General features: G+C 29.4%; 2 protein-coding genes across 2 annotated transcripts; one reads left to right on the plus strand and one right to left on the minus strand.

Moving 5' to 3' along the window:
• Window positions 1–7,610: 7,610 nt before the first annotated feature.
• Window positions 7,611–10,677, plus strand: LOC112603545 (tubulin alpha-1 chain). Its single transcript, XM_025352161.1, has 3 exons — window positions 7,611–7,739; window positions 9,150–9,372; window positions 9,432–10,677. The coding sequence occupies exons 1-3, from the start codon at window positions 7,737–7,739 to the stop codon at window positions 10,556–10,558; spliced, it is 1,353 nt and encodes a 450-aa protein (XP_025207946.1). The 5' UTR covers window positions 7,611–7,736; the 3' UTR covers window positions 10,559–10,677.
• A 33-nt stretch (window positions 10,678–10,710) lies between these two features.
• Window positions 10,711–16,202, minus strand: LOC112603582. Its single transcript, XM_025352230.1, has 4 exons — window positions 15,640–16,202; window positions 11,577–11,773; window positions 10,977–11,078; window positions 10,711–10,901 (listed from the first exon to the last, which is right to left on the minus strand). Exons 1-4 carry the CDS (start codon window positions 15,812–15,814, stop codon window positions 10,806–10,808), a joined length of 570 nt encoding a protein of 189 aa, XP_025208015.1. The 5' UTR covers window positions 15,815–16,202; the 3' UTR covers window positions 10,711–10,805.
• Between the last annotated feature and the right edge of the window lie 1,310 nt (window positions 16,203–17,512).

The following is a 17,512-nucleotide window of genomic DNA, read 5'->3' on the forward strand; positions in this document are numbered from 1 at the left end:
ATTTTAAGGATATTTCGTTTAAATTTATAAGCTATTGAATACAATTTTGTATATAGGACATAGGTATTGCATTTTGTAAGAGTTTGTGCAAGTCAATAAAAAAAAAACTTTTTTACAATTCTAAAAATATATCGAAAATTCGTACAATAGCCAGTGAGTACTATAGACTATAGGAGTACTACTGTAATTTAGGTATATAGATATAAGTCATTAGTTATTCTGAATTATGTATATAAAATAATCTTACGTTTGTATGAATAATTTTATATTTTACTGTTTTTATACACACAATAAAAAAATGTAAGCTCTCGTTATATAATAAAAAAGTTGAAATTTAACGTTACTATAACACGCTATGAATTCATGACTGTATAAAATAGTTTGGGAATTGTGAGTCATCCAATAACCCTACATTATTGTGTATACTGTAAACTACCGTCTCCCGTATTACTTAGCGACAATAGTATACAGTATAATAAAATTGCAGGGTACCTATTGGCTATTTCGTATTAAAGTTTAATCGATGTACTGCATAACGCACGATGTTATATGGGGTGACTCATACGCTATTACACATACGTCATACAACGATAGTAGGTACTTATAGTAGTAAATACCATTATATAGACACAAACATATTTTTATGTCTATGAATTATGATAAGTATGTAAATAATAATTGAAGTAGTTTATCAAAGAAACATCCGAATTATAGTTGAGCAGTATAATGTGGTACCCGTATTTATTATTTCCGTTCAACTAACGCATAAATAGTATGATAGCAATTTTCCTAGTAAAGTGAAACAAAAAATAACAGTAAATATAAATAAATATAGTTTCATATTGAAATATATCCATGTTTTTAATCGAAAGTACTATGAAAAACTTTTAATAATGTGCCTAGTCTAAGTATAAGCCCTCCCTCCCGATTTTATATTAAATATTTTTGTAGCTTTATGATTTGAAAAACCTTAACTACCCTTCTTTGATTCACTTTTGAATCAGCTACTGAATTGCATATAAAATACCCATTTTTAGGTCAAAACAATTTTAATGGAATTAAAATGATTTCCATGTGCTGTCATGTGGTACCTATTTAACATGCAACTTTTTAATTTTTGTACTTTAACACGCAAGTGACTGGCACTACATTTTTGTTATTATTTAAATAGTTAACTTAGTACAATAACTGGCGCACCGCAGTTATAAGTTACAATATTAGAAAGTAGAATGGAGTGAAAATCGTGTTACCTACTATTTAGTAAATATACTGTTATTGTATAGTGTTGGTACACATATTTATTTTTTCTTAGAATAATAATTGTTTGAGCACAAAGCTAACTTGAACTAAAAACCTATAAACTATAAAGTATTAATTTTCATTAATTATTTTTTTTTTTAAGTAAGATATCAAAAAATACCACTACACTATACTTATGAAACGTAACAGTTATATTTATAATAAATTTTTTTGTGATCTAAACTTTGGAAGTGTATTCATAAAACTGTAATTAAAATATTTCTATACATTAATATAATATGTTATGTAATATCCTCAATATACATAATATGTATTGTTTTAATCTCTACATGGCTATATGTCCTATAGTATATACAAATATATTAAAAAATTAGAAGTAAATTTTATTGGTAAAAAAATAGAATATTCTTATTCTATATTATATGTATCCTATTTTTGTTAAGCCCGTGGATAAAATAAAATTTGAAAAAAGTATGGATTCATTTTTTACTGTTAGACAAAAAGGTCCGAGCATATTTTATTAATTTTGAATTTGACCAGAAGTCTAAAAATACAAATATTTATTTTACTGTTATAATCTATATACAATTATTATAATATAATATTGTAAAAGCCATTTAAATACAATATATTATTTTATTTTAAATTTTAATTTTGAATACAGAATAATTTGTATTTATGGACTTTTTGTTTGACTCAAAATACTATGAGCTCGGAATTTTTGATCGATTATCGTGTAATATAGATCTTCACGTCATTACACGACATCGCGGTGAAATGTATTTACCTATCACAGAAAATATCGCTTATGAAATATTATAAATTGTGATATGATCATTAGGTGCACAAGTAGACATTCGTATATGACGAGAAGTGATACCGGACTTAAAAATGACCATTTTAGTAAATATTTAATGATTGTGATCAATATTATATACGCACAATCGACAGAGTCTGGGAATGATGTTCAGGTGTACTGTGCACACATGTAAAATATTATATATCTCGTCGTCGAAACCTAATCGAAAATCATGGATTCCTGATCAGTCACGGTTGATTGATGCACAAATGTATGTGACGTTCTCCGGTGCAAATCGAAAGCTTCCTCTATTCGAGTCGTATTAAAACATTACTAATTGGTAGGCTTATTGTTGATTTAAAAAAAAAATGCGGCTACACCCGAACGCGCCCACACGCGGGTGACACTATCATTACCGTGTGGACTGTTTGAAGGCCGCGACATCAAGTAGTTAAGTGTAATAATTAGGTAATGTATTAGTATTGGTAATTTGTATATTACAATTTATAAATTATTGCTAATGTTTTTTCGATGAGTACGGGCAAAAAACAAGAACCTGTAAGGGACGGGTGGTGGTGGACGTGAAAAACGGGCACTGAACAACACTGCATTAGATAGAACAACATGGAAACAAAGAATTTACATACATAGAATACCTACTTCTGTCTGTGCTGAAAAACGAAAATCGAAGCCGTACGTAACCACGGCAAGGACGGGAGGGTGAAGAGTGGGCCAGTGGGCAGACTGTCGTATTCGCCGTGGCGTGGGTACGGACCACGGAGGTCGCCGCCGTCGCAGAGTGGCGCGCGCAGCCCATATTTGGAATTGTTTGGCCGTGCCGAACATCGGTGGTCGTTCTCCAGACAAACCGTTTCTTCCGTGCACCTTTTCGAATCGTCGCCGACGCCATCGTCCTAAACGACCAAAACTGAAACAACTGAAACTCCTCGTTCGCCGCTCGGCATGCACCGTGGCACCGTGCTCTGTTGCCTACACTACAATTTACAAACGGTTGACGGGATATGAACATTATGAACTATGAATCGATTTGAGCGTTAGGGCGTTCGCACTTCGCGTTTGATGACTGGGTGTTTACGGGTTAAAATGTTATAAAGTCCCGAAAAAAATTGTCGACGCATATTTTTGTTCGTTTATTGGATAAATTAAATTTCCTACTCATATCAATAAAATATTGAATGTTATTGTTATTTGTTTCCGACTGTCGCCGGACAGACGGTGTCCTCCACGTTATAAATTCATTTTCCACCACATTATATTATAAAATTTTTAAATGTGCCACGACAAAGTACAAACGTTGAAACATGCATCGACTGTGCGATTAGGAACTGACTAATAGAGATCAGAAAACGGAATAACTGTGCTTTCACAGAACAAAAAAATAATACATTACGCCACTGCAGTCTGAAAACATTTTGTGTTTTTTAATAATGCATTTTACGAATAGGTTAAACTTGTACGGTATTCTGTTTTCGTACGGTAAACACGTCATGTTGTTGTTTCACATTGACCGCTTAACAACATTCCGTTTAAGGATAAATCTCGAGTAAGATGACTGGTGAAACTCAATAATTTGTTGTGCAATTGGATGCAGTTTGGGAGCTTTCCCTATGTTCTGGATACTCAATATTAGCGATTCCTAATCCATGTAATATGGGTTTGGGTTATATAATAAAATAATACTAGACAAAATTCATACTTAATCAGGTTTTTTTAATCGTTTTCGTTGTTTAGAATGTTAAATTTTATAAGATTCCAAGTAAATGAAAATTATTTACAAGTTTTAATTCAACGATGGTCATTTTTTGTTGACACATAACAAAAATTGAAAATTTGCATGTATTAATTTATTTGATTACGGAATATTAATTATTACTGCTATTAGTAATTATTAAATAATGTTCGCAATAATCTACTAATAATAATTTATAGTATAAAGACTATAAAGGGGGTTCTCAGCTGAAAAACAGAATTTGATACCTTCTAAGTAATGCAAAAAATCTCAAGAATTTGAAAATATTAATCTATAAGTTATTTAAAAATTCTAAAAATCAGATTTAGAATAATTGCATTAAAAAAGGGATAAGTATACTTTGTGAATTATTCTGTAAAGTGTATATGATATGTAAAGTATTTAATTTTAATAAAAATATTACTGAGTATTGTTTATACACCTAATATAAACAACAAATACTTCAGATAGTTATACTGTTATTTTAATAAAGTCAACTTCATTGTCTTATAACATATTCAAATATTGAATTATGTTATCAAATCAACACTATATTTTAAAATGTGATAATTTATAATTAAATAACATTTATTAATCATTTGCATTTTTAACAATAATCCTACATAACTAAAACAATTATAGTTAAAAATGTTTCAAAGAGTAATTTTTTATATTATTAATTTAAAATATTCATTGGAAACATAATATGTAAAGTTAAGTCAGATGACTCATATATCCACCCTTTACCTAAGTCCCCATTTTTTATACTTTACCCTTATAGACATATTATAGTTATAGTATAATAAAAACGTGGGGCACCCATAGAACATTCAGTTTTTTTACATATAATGTACATGTGCATACCTACAACTATAAAATATTAACTACATAATATTGTAATATTGCATGTATTATGTACTTAAGTAATATTTGAGATCAATTTTCAATAGTTAATAGTTAGTAGTTACTAGTTACTAATAAAGAATAATCAAAACTCAAAAGTAATAAATGATAGTTGAATAATATGCGTTACCTATATTAATATTAGGTTATGATTTAAAATTAATTATTTTATATATTAGTGAAAATAACTGATAACAGTGATAATCATTAAAATACAACACATTACATTAAAATATAACACAATTATAAAAAGTATCTGGTATAATATTATGATCAAATAATATTTAAAATTAAAATGTAATATGTTTATAAAAAAACTAAAATTAAAAGAATCCTTCAATTAAAACCTGAATCAAAATTAAAAATATTTTCGTTTTATTGTTTTAAAAATAATTATTTCGAAACTCTACAGCAATAACTAACAACCATGAAGAAATGTTATAATAATTAGATTTTTTAAATGATAATCACTAATTAGTAATTACATTTGTAAATTTAATTTAATGCTTGTACAAAAATACCCTGAAAAGAAACAAAAACTATCTGATATACTCTTATACTAAAAAAAAAAAATTAATTTAGATGGTTTATTCTCTGTGTACTCGTATTAGACGTATATGTCTATACTTTATATTATTATTCTATATTTTAACCGTGGTTCGTTGAATAAGTAGGCGATGTCTACAAAGTACAGACAGATCGTAAATAAGAAATACAAGAAGAGAGTGAGAAGAACAAAAAAATGTTTCATTTTAGACACTGAGAACTTTTTTTTCTATCTTAGACGTATCTAATAATAAATTAATTCTCCTGGACTTTTGGCATTCATTTCGACAGTATAAGTAAAACACAGATGTTTACCAAGCACAGGTTCAATAAACTCTAAACAAATTTATTCATTTGGTACTGTTGTTGAGATATTTTAATGCTTATCTATATTAAATATTTTTTTTGAATAATATAAATGTTTTTATAGACAGTTTTCTTTTGTCTGGAAATAATGTTTTAGAAACTTTTGAAGTGCAATTCTATTATTGTTGAGCAGCTCATTAATTTTAAAATTTAATATACTTATAATAATGTAGGTACCTATATACTTCAATTCAATTAATTACAATAACATGTAAGTGTAGTACACATTTTGATGATATATCATTCTGTTATTCATGTTAAGTCACTAGTTACTTTTCACTTGTTGTTTTCCAACAATCGTTTATTGATCGGTTTTTATTAGCCCGAAATTAAGTCATTTTAATAATAACGTAATAATAATTATTATATTTGATGTAGGGCTTACAAATTTAACAATTAATAGCTTAGATTTTTAATATTATACATCATTGATATAATATCAGTCTAAAATATTAAATTTTATACGTCATGCCTACATTCGAGTTGATCAAGATTTATTTACAATACCTTGAAAAATTGAAAGTGTTTTAGATACCTACGCATTGAACTATTTAATGTGATACAGAGTGGCAGATAAGTTACTTTACAGTAAATCTAGTTTTACTATTAATACATGGCAATAGGCCTATTGATAATGTTATATACATTTTTAGAAATTTATATTTCAAAAAATCATTTTACAAATGTCATTAATGACCATTCACTAAGTATATAATATAATAATATAGTATAGACATATAGTCGTGTAGTTAACACAAATATTAAAGGAAAAAAAATGATCGGTATGTTATTAGTTATTACTAATATGACTAATATGATAAGTGTGCTATTATTATGTATGAAGGCATGTCAGTTAAGTTTAATAGCAATGAAAAAAAAATCGTATACACTGTAATTATTTACCTGAAATACTGCAGTAGCATACTTGCAAGTCAATTTACTATATACAAGTTTATATACAGTACATAATTCTCGTATGCATTTGGCTGTTTGAGCTAAATTCATTTTGAATGATATAAGTATTAAAGTATTATATGAATATTATATAGATCAATAATCATAATAGTATGAATCCAGTTGCTTAATATCGATTACGAATATTAAGATTTATAATAAATTTGTAAATGTAATAATAGGTAAATAAGTTTCCATTTTAATTTTTCAGCGTAATTTTGTACACTACCTATTTGATAAAATCGTGAGAAGTCGATTTTATAGGCGTTCCTATCAAATTATATTCCTGTTTTAAAATCCTATGTAGCATTTCGTAGTAATGTACAATAAAAATGATGCAATTTGTAACGGCATATCGCGTAAAAACACTGGACGGGTACGTGTAAGTCGAGTTTAAAGTGATATTTTATTATTTATCAACGTGTCGTCACGGGCAAAAGCCGTCGAATGGGCAAACGAAATGGAAAACAAAGGTTGTTTTAAACGTGACAAGATCGTTCGCTTTTGTCGACGTTAATATAACATCAACATCAAACGGCAAACAGAGTCGAAAACAAAAACGACCGTTAAGCTCGGTCAAAGGTTACGTATTCAGTTGGATTCCGACGGGAGCCGTACGCCCGTGCCGCCGACATGGCCATATCGCTATTCGCTATAGTGCCATACCGAGTCATTTGACGGGAAACGAACGGCGATAACACGTCGGGCGTAGGGGCGAGGCGCAGTATTGGCGGTTAGGCGAGAGTGAGTAGCGAGTGAGTGAGTACGTGACAGACGAACTGCCGAGAGAGATGGGGCGAGAGCGATGAAAAATATTAAAAAGGAAATAATTTAACGGACTCTTACTGAAACGAACGCTGGACGGGGTGGGCGGAGAGACGGGGTACGTTGGTTGCGTGTGCGTTGGTGATTCATAGCGCAAGCGGTGCGGATGTGGTGGGAAGCGTAGGCACCGCATTGCCGGTGTGCCGAACAGCGCGTCGTCGATCTGCAGACGGGTTTCGGAGCATACAACACGGACGCCGTCTGCCGTTTGGCGTCAATTTGTGTTTGGACGTGTACGAAGCCGCTTCGATCGCTTCTTGTCTGACATAATAAACTTTTAGAGTTTAACCTCAACCGTTCGTTCCTATCCAACGAAAACACTCAAACTTCAAAATGGTAAGTAAACGATACTCGATTTACCTCGGCGTTGTAATATTGCCCAAGTTTTTATTCGTTTTACGTACATCTCGTTAACACTCGTCTGAACGATCACCGGTGGCTGCGCCATCTTGACACGTCCGCGCTACGGGGCCGGTCGCTCGTCATCTTGGCCGTATTTCGTCGTCTTACTTTATTTCCGGCCGACATTCTTTCCGTCACCGTCACCGTTTACCAATTTTTTTCGTTCGCTTCCGATCTTTGACCATCGGACTAGCTACCGAATGGGCGTGACCGGAATTCCGCACGAAAAACCGTTAGCCGGTAACGTCTTTGTATGTTCGGCCGACGTGGCGATTTTTTTAAAACGGACGTGACTCGCGTTATTCTTTTCACGAAATGCTATTGACAAAAATATCATTTAAATATCTAGGATCTAGGTATTTTGTTCTTATGGTTTGTTTTTGGGAAACGGCTTGTAGATTGAGACCAAATCCGATAGACTTTTTATGATTATCATTGACGCGACAAAACGTTGGTAAGGGCGTAATCATCGTTACATTTAACTTTTTTTTTCTTTTTTTTTTTTTTGGTCGTGATAAAGTGGGTGGCGGTGCCTAGGTTATTGTTTATTATTATTACCGATTTGTATGACTGTAAAAAGTTTGGTTTTTTTAACCCCTAAGTGTCTGTATTATGCATTAAGACGTATTTAATATTTATATTTATTAATTGTTAAATAATAAAAAAAAAAAATATTAATGATCAATTATTTTTTAATGTTGGAAATTTTTTTGAGGTATAGTAGTTACTTGGTTGCTAAAATTTTAATTGAAAGTCATGAGAAAAACTAATTAACTTTTTTTTCTTATTTGATTTTTTCGATTTTGATAAGATAAATAGGCAATTAAAATGTTACATCTCGTTAACTCGTCTATTATTAATTATTAGTAAGTGAAATTAGTGTCTTAAATTACACATATAATGTACTGTTTTCAGTAATTTACAGTTATAACTATATTTTTATTTTATTCATCCTTGAAATTTTTTTTTTTTTTTTAATTTGAATTATACCTATAAATTGAATGATATTATTTGATGCTTCATTTGATTAATTTTTTTAAAATTAAATTAAATTTCTGATTTATAGAGTTAGCTGTATAAATATAATGGTTTTGCATAATCAGACTCAATATTTTTTTTTTAAATTTAAAATATTATTGGTGGTTTTGAAGACAACTAAATATTTCTATAGGTATAAAATCTGTATTATCATTACAGTCCTGTGAGCTATAGCTGCTATGTATTCATCGTTTTATTTTTAATTTATACATTTGATTGAAATTTTAATGTCATGGATTTAAATTGTTTTTGAAATAACTTATTGTTGAGAACCTATTAAATATTTTAATTTCTTTATTTTTATTGCGTGAATGTATCTCAGTACATGTTGGTCAAGCCGGAGTCCAGATTGGTAATGCCTGCTGGGAATTGTACTGTTTGGAACATGGAATTGCTCCAGATGGTCAAATGCCATCTGACAAGACCATCGGAGGTGGAGATGACAGTTTCAACACCTTCTTCAGTGAAACTGGCTCAGGCAAACATGTGCCAAGAGCTGTGTTTGTTGATCTTGAACCGACTGTTGTTGGTAAGTTTAGTAAAATATAAAATTTCTATTAAAGAATCTAATTTACATTTTAATTTTAGATGAGGTAAGAACTGGAACATACCGTCAATTGTTCCACCCTGAACAATTGATCACTGGTAAGGAAGATGCTGCCAACAACTATGCACGTGGACACTACACTATTGGAAAAGAAATTGTTGATGTTGTTTTGGACAGAATTAGGAAATTGGCTGATCAATGTACTGGTCTTCAAGGATTCTTGATCTTCCATTCTTTCGGAGGTGGTACTGGATCTGGCTTCACATCATTGTTGATGGAAAGACTTAGCGTTGACTACGGAAAGAAGAGTAAATTGGAATTCGCCATCTACCCAGCCCCTCAAGTATCCACTGCTGTAGTTGAGCCATACAATTCCATCTTGACCACACATACAACTCTCGAACACAGTGACTGTGCATTCATGGTTGACAATGAAGCCATCTATGACATTTGCCGTCGTAATCTTGATATCGAACGTCCAACATACACTAATTTGAATCGTCTTATTGGCCAGATTGTATCTTCAATCACTGCTTCTCTCCGTTTCGATGGTGCCCTTAATGTTGATTTGACTGAATTCCAGACCAATTTGGTCCCATACCCCCGTATCCATTTCCCATTGGTCACCTATGCCCCAGTCATCTCTGCTGAAAAGGCTTACCATGAACAGTTGTCTGTATCAGAAATCACCAATGCTTGTTTTGAACCGGCCAACCAAATGGTGAAATGTGACCCACGTCATGGTAAATACATGGCTTGTTGCATGTTGTACCGTGGTGATGTCGTACCCAAAGATGTCAACGCTGCCATTGCTTCTATCAAAACCAAGAGGACTATTCAATTTGTTGACTGGTGTCCAACTGGTTTCAAAGTTGGTATCAATTACCAACCCCCAACTGTGGTTCCCGGTGGTGACTTGGCCAAAGTACAACGTGCTGTTTGCATGTTGTCTAACACTACAGCTATTGCTGAAGCTTGGGCTAGGTTGGACCACAAGTTCGACTTGATGTATGCCAAACGTGCTTTCGTCCATTGGTATGTTGGAGAAGGTATGGAAGAAGGAGAATTCTCTGAAGCCCGTGAAGATTTGGCTGCTTTAGAGAAGGATTACGAAGAGGTTGGCATGGACTCCGTCGAAGGAGAAGGTGAAGGTGGTGAAGAATACTAAACATTGAAGTTCCCAGACAACCCATGCTTGATTTTACAATTCCAAAAATTTAATTAACCTCAGTATTTTTTTTTTATATGGACATTTTTAGACATTTTATTTAAAATAAAACACGCAATTTAAAGAACTTTGTTTTTTTATTTTTACCAAGTTTCCTTAATATTGTACCATACATTTTTCAAATTTATTACTAATTATCTAGATTACTTATTGCCAATGTATTTATACAGTTGGCTTGACAGTGGACTTAGTCTTTAGGGTACATCTTTTGTAACGATTTCTTTGGTATGTATCTAGCTCCATCAAAATCTTCAAAATATAGGTCTATCTCTTTGTGTTCTATCTAAAATGTTCAGTTTTATTTTATATTAAATAATGGTAATGTTAATTTTTCTTTAGAAAATTTGATTTAAATCACCTTGATGTTTTCCAATTGAATTAGTATTTTATCTTGGTCTATTTTAATCAATTCTTCATGAAATTCTGTTAATATGAAGTATTCTGGTTCTTTAGTCAGATCCTAATGAAATAAAAAATTTTTATTAATCAATGATAATTAACTATTTTATTTATATACAAATTTAAACGTAACATATTTTATTTATTACACAATTTAAACCTATTTTGCTTGAGTTTTTTAATTAATTATACTGTGAGTTGTTGTATTTGTTATCACATAAACTAATTTTCAGTTAAATAGAAAGTAGGAATTTCATAAATTAAAATAATTCAATTTTTTTTTATGGTTACAATTGTTTTTGTTTATAAAATATTAAGTAAAAAGTGATTTAACTTTGGTGTAGCTTACTCAAGCCTGAACTGATGGTACATTTTTCTAATATTGAATGTAATAATATGCATATTATACTTTTAAAAATGATAATATGAACAGTTAATTTATGATTTATTTGCAGCAATAAGTGGGATAGAAGTGATTTGAAGGTTGTATTATCATTTAAATTTATTTGTATATTGAATTAAGTTAGTATTAAGTTGTGTTGAAGTATTGTATACTTACTTTTATATCAATGTTCCATCCAACAATAATGCCAGCTATCATAGTCTGCGTCAATACTATTTGTCCAATTCTATATTCTAAATGAGGTGGTCTAAAGTTTCGAATTAAGTTTTTTGGTACTTCTTGGTCTTCTGTTGAATCATCTTTAAATGATTCTGATTGACTTAAATAGTTGAATGTGCTAAGCAGGTAATTTTCTTGAAAAAGTGAGTTTAAGTATTGGATTTTTAAATAATTATTCAATATAATAGACACTAAAATAATTTTTATTATTTTGTATTTGATATGGAGAGTGATGATGTTATTTTTCATGATTGCCTTTTGAAACGTTAATAATACTTAGATTAAATTTTCTACTTCATTATTATTTCTTGTAAGAAAGTAAATTTAGTTGATATTTGGTGGAAAGGAGGGAGTCAAAGTAATACATTTCCAGTACTTTTCTTAATTGGCAAAAATAGGAAGTTTTATATAAAAGTGGTTTTTGAAAAAATCTATTTTTAATTTGTTATATCTAATTCTAAAACTAATAACTATACAGATACTTGAAATTTTTATTAAATGTTAATTATATAATTTTCTAGCCATGGTTTAATTTTCAATGAGTTGACTTTTTTTGATTTATTAATACTTTATAGATATTTGAAATTTTTCATTTTTTTTTTTACTAAAATGTTCATAAAAAATTTCTTAGTTTGTTAAAAAAGCTTGAACATTTTATTTAAGGTTTCCAATAAGTTGTTATTAATTATTATTTGAATTCAAAAAAAGTTAGCTTGTATTTTATATATTATAGTTAGTTTTTGATGTTCAATGTATATTAAAACTTAATACATATTTAAACAAAGATTAATCCATCAAATACCATAGGTTAGGGTCTAAATAATTTACTTATTGAAATCTATTTATTTTACATAATTTCTAAAACAAAACTATTAATAATATTATGAACTTTAATAAAGTATTAAGTTTATTTAAAACTTAAACGTGTAAACATATTTATGAGTTAAAAACAAATTCACGACATAAGTGTAGTTAATTTGCCTATTTATAATGCCGCATGACAAACATTTCGTTATTTCATATCAATAGATAATATAAATCTATAGTAAAAATTAAAACAACGCTGTTTTTTAAAATAAGAACACATAATAGATATTTTTAATTTCTTACTAATTTAAGGTGTTCAATATTATTTAGTAAATTATTAATATATTACTAATATGTCATAAAAATTAAAGTTAAATTTAAATTGTAGTATATTGTATTGTTATTGACAATCACACTACTAGTATTTTTATTTTATAGATTTAGTATTGGGTATACAGTACATACATTTAAATTGAATGATCATTTTGAACTAAACAAATGAAAATTTAATAATGACTTTCGTAAGTATTAAAATTCATAGCAACAAAATTAATTTGTATAAAACTTAAGGAGTCACTTAAGTGTAGGTATATTAGATTTCGCGTGTATCTCGTCATTATGTAGACCACTGTAAGCCCACGACTGGTGTACTTGGCCTATATTTGGTATTGGTGGTTACTTACCATTCCGTTGGATCAGCATACTTGTACAATTATTGTTACTGGTGCCGTTCCCGAGGATTGTCGGTAAATGTGACAAAAGTCAAAGGAACGGCCAGTATACTTGTATTACTGATCCCACGACTGATTTGTGAAGACCAGGAAAAACAGTAGCATGCTAACTTTGGACCAGATCTAATGACGCCAAAGTTAATGAGTACTAATATTAAATAATATTTTATAATGTAATCATTTTTTTAATGTACATTAATATAAATTTTTTTTTTTACAAAATAACAAAAAAGTGAAAATATTGAATTATTATTAAAATGTGGCCTCCAACAGAGGCGTAATTACGGGAGGGGGAAAATATCCCTCCATCTGCTATATTTATTCATTTATATTTTATTGTTTCTTATCTTAATTTTAAGTTTAAATACAAATTTATATATTATTACGAACTAAAAATAAAACGATAACAATTTTAAAATTTCATTAGTAAGTTTTTAGTGCATTAAAATCCGAGCCTTAGTGATGAGTTATCAATGTATTATAAAGGGCGGTGTGGTGGCAAAGCCCCCATAAGTCTACCTTGAAGTATTTTTTGATACCCTTTTTTTTTAAAATTCTGAATTACGCCACTGGCCTCTACCACCAATATTTGCTATAAACAACCAGCTGTGAGAACAGTGTACTTGGTTACTTGTACAAGTGCTCAATTATTAGCGTATTTGGCAAGTACACCAGACATGGGAATGCAGCGTGCATACGTTAATGATAATCATTATTTATTACGTATAGAAAACGATTTTTTGTAAATATGTGTGTACCATTTATTTATGTTAATTTTAGGTGATATATTTTTCTATAAGTAATACGGTTTAAGTTAAACTATTTATTTTTTCAATAACATATATAAGATACCTATTTTTTAATATCATTATGTTATCGGCTAATTGTATATCTATTGATCAATTGATCACAGTATAGCCATTTGTAATAATTAATAACTAATAAAATTAATTATTTTTACACATATATTAAATAGTCCATAACTTATATTGAACACATAAAAATAAAGTAATAATTGACAAAAAAAAAAAATAAAAACCAAGATTTAATCTCAACGGAATTCTGAATTATGTTGACTAATGTTTGGTTTTAATTAGGTGTTCTGGTGTAGGTACTTTACGAATAATTTGTTAAAGCCATTAAAGAAGACGCTTTTTAACCACCATTAGAGGTAGGGGGACTAAGTCCCCTTGCACCTTTCCACTTTGTTTGTTAGCTGTTAGGGTTGCTACATTTTATTTTACTTAAGCCAGGAAAAATATGTTTCGTAAACTATAATCGTTATTTTTCTTTTAAGTACAGTAGAAACTCGATTAACCGTCACTCGATTTACCGTCAGTTTCTGTTATCCGTCATCGGTCACCGTCAAAAAAAAAATTAACGATGCGATTGCGATAAAATCGTCGCGGTACCTAACGCGGCGACTCTCTTGCGTATAAAAATAGTTTATATTGTTTATATTATCAATGTAATAAATGCGATAAATGCGATAATTTTCAATAAAGATGACGGATTATTTTGTTTAATATTTTTTAGAATGGTATTCTTTAAGTTATTACATATTACATATTATTTACATTATTAGTATTTATTATTTATTAGTACATATTTATTATTTATTACTTATTATTATTTTATAACTATTATATTAATTTTTTTCTGAAAATTACGTTGTAAAATACATATATACGTTTATTGAAAAATTGTTTTGTATTATTGTATTTCTGTTAATCGAGTTTCTACTGTATTCAATTTTGTGAAACTTCAAATCTCTATAAAAAAATGTATGTTCTTATATTTTCGATACTATTTAATTAGGATCAAAATAAATTATGACTTTTAATTGTTTAAGCTTTCTGACTTTATAAAAAAAAAAATTACTATAAGCAGTAGATAGATTCAAATTTTTATTTGAAATTCAAAAAGTGCCAAAATATTTTGATAATTATGTATTATATGTATATTCTATACAAAATTAATATATTTCTAGTTTTTACGGTTAAAATTACAAAAAATGACTTAAGTAATTTTTTGGTTATTTTGTAAATCACTGGGAATTTTTTACTTTTTATCCTTTGACATAAAAACTAGGTTTAGAAGATGACAGACAAATAAAATCACATGATCGTAAAACCAATACATTATATTATATACATTCATTGTCTTTTCAGCTTAAATCCTAAAGAAGTCATCAGAATTAAAAGAAAGCCGCTTATTCTATTCATAATATTTAGAATATCACTTGTTATTATACCTATATTGAGTCTAATGATTGTGGAGGTTTATTTTAGTTGTCACAAGTTGATTTCGTGAGAGTAGAAGATGTTGGTACTATAGCGAAATTGTCGATGCATTATAATTACATTTTACGGAACGAAATTTAAAAACCATTTGTTAATAAATTTATGCATTCATAGTTTCAAAAAAAAAAGTTTTGAATTTCCGGGTAACTTATCACTTACTCGCAACGTGGATGTATCCGGCAACGTGGATGGACAGCTGCAGCAGGTCATTCGGTATGTTCTTCACGATTTCCGATACTAAGTGTTTGAAGTTTTGATTGTGCTTGATCAGGTACATTTGTAACGGTACCGCCGCCAACAACAGCATCAACACAATGACGTGTCGGACTTGCATGATTCTACAGTAGGTGTTTTATTGACTATCGATTTAATACTGATGCACCTCTTCTGTACGGGTCATCGACGGCGTCCTGTCTATTTCGGTTATTGCAAATATTAGGCCGATGGTGATTTTTTTTTTTTTAACAAAAACGTTTTATAATAATATGATATGACGTGTATTTATTATCAAAACGATGAAAAATAAATCGCAAATAATGTGATAAACGCTAGCATCTTATTTTTGTGAAAATATTTGAGACGCGAACCGCATTACATGTCGAGTGAAACGGGTTGAACGAAATGCCTACCTATATTATTTGATAAATCGAAATCACGTGTACACTTAACGATTGAAAATATTTTGAATAATGTGCAGTGCTTACGATCAAATAATGATGTATAAAAGTCGATTATACAATACGATTTTATTTTCCACACCTCGACCGTTGGTTTGCTGTGAACACAGGTGTTTTATATTGTGTATATAATATGCTTATAGGCATCATCGCATTTAGCTATATTTAATGTTATAGCTAGTACACACGTGTATGTGATATAATAGTGTATATAGCATACAGAGTGATTCTTTTTACTGCAGTAAACACTTATTATTATCTCAAAAAGTTATATCCTTTCCTATTCAAGAGAACACAATTCTACTGTTGGCGTCGGATCAGACCTCTCTAATGTCTTTCATTATTATGCGTAGACAATTTTTTTTCTTATAGATCTTTTAACGATTTCAGTTGTTGTGCTGTAATTCTATGAATAGTAATCGTTATTGTAGTTGAAACTTTTCACCGTTACACGATTAAATTTTCAAAATTTTTGACTAATTTTAAGTAATTTCTATTCTACACGCTTACGGACCCATTAACACCGTTCTACAGTATGTTAGTATTGACTTATAATGTATTAATTAATCACTAATAACAATAATATGTACATTATTATATTATATTATAATTTATAATATTATAGTAATTATTCTTAAGAGGAAAAGAAATTACTAAAATTACTCAACACAAATAAATCATAGAATAGGTATCATTAAAAATAGACGCCGTTGAGTGGTCACTAATAGTGTCTCTTCTCAGAATATTATTTTTCGTATTTAATACTTGATCATTGCATTTAAATTTGACTCGTCTATTAAACTACTATAATGATGACTATTGACTTAATGATGAAATACACTCGAATCCCTCTAAACAACAGAATTATCCGGATTTTTTGTAAATCAAAATGTTCAAATACCTTTCAGATCAGGCATGGATCCAAGAGGGAGGGGATATAAGCTTCTTAAGCTCCCTTAAAATTATTGTATATTATATATTTATTTATATAATAAATAGTTTATACTTTTTAAAATCCATTAATACAATTATTTTTTATACTGTCATCAAATCTTATCTATAATATTATTTACAATATATTATGCACTAAAATTGAAATTGTATTTTTTTCTGAAAAAAATATAACCACCTTATTTCAGATTTATAAAGTATTTACTATTAAAATATAATCACTCATACTACGCCTACCTATTTCGTCTTTTGGTTGATTTTTTTTTTTGTTATCACGAATGAGACAAAAATTATCGTATAATGTGTAACCTATAATAATTATTTATTAGCGATAATATTATCGCATACTTATTCTTAACGTCACAATTTACTATTATATAAACACAACACACATATAGCATTAT

Source organism: Melanaphis sacchari, unplaced genomic scaffold (genome assembly GCF_002803265.2).
Source record: "Melanaphis sacchari strain LSU unplaced genomic scaffold, SCAv2.0 Contig10_pilon_pilon, whole genome shotgun sequence".
Lineage (NCBI taxonomy): Eukaryota > Metazoa > Arthropoda > Insecta > Hemiptera > Aphididae > Melanaphis > Melanaphis sacchari.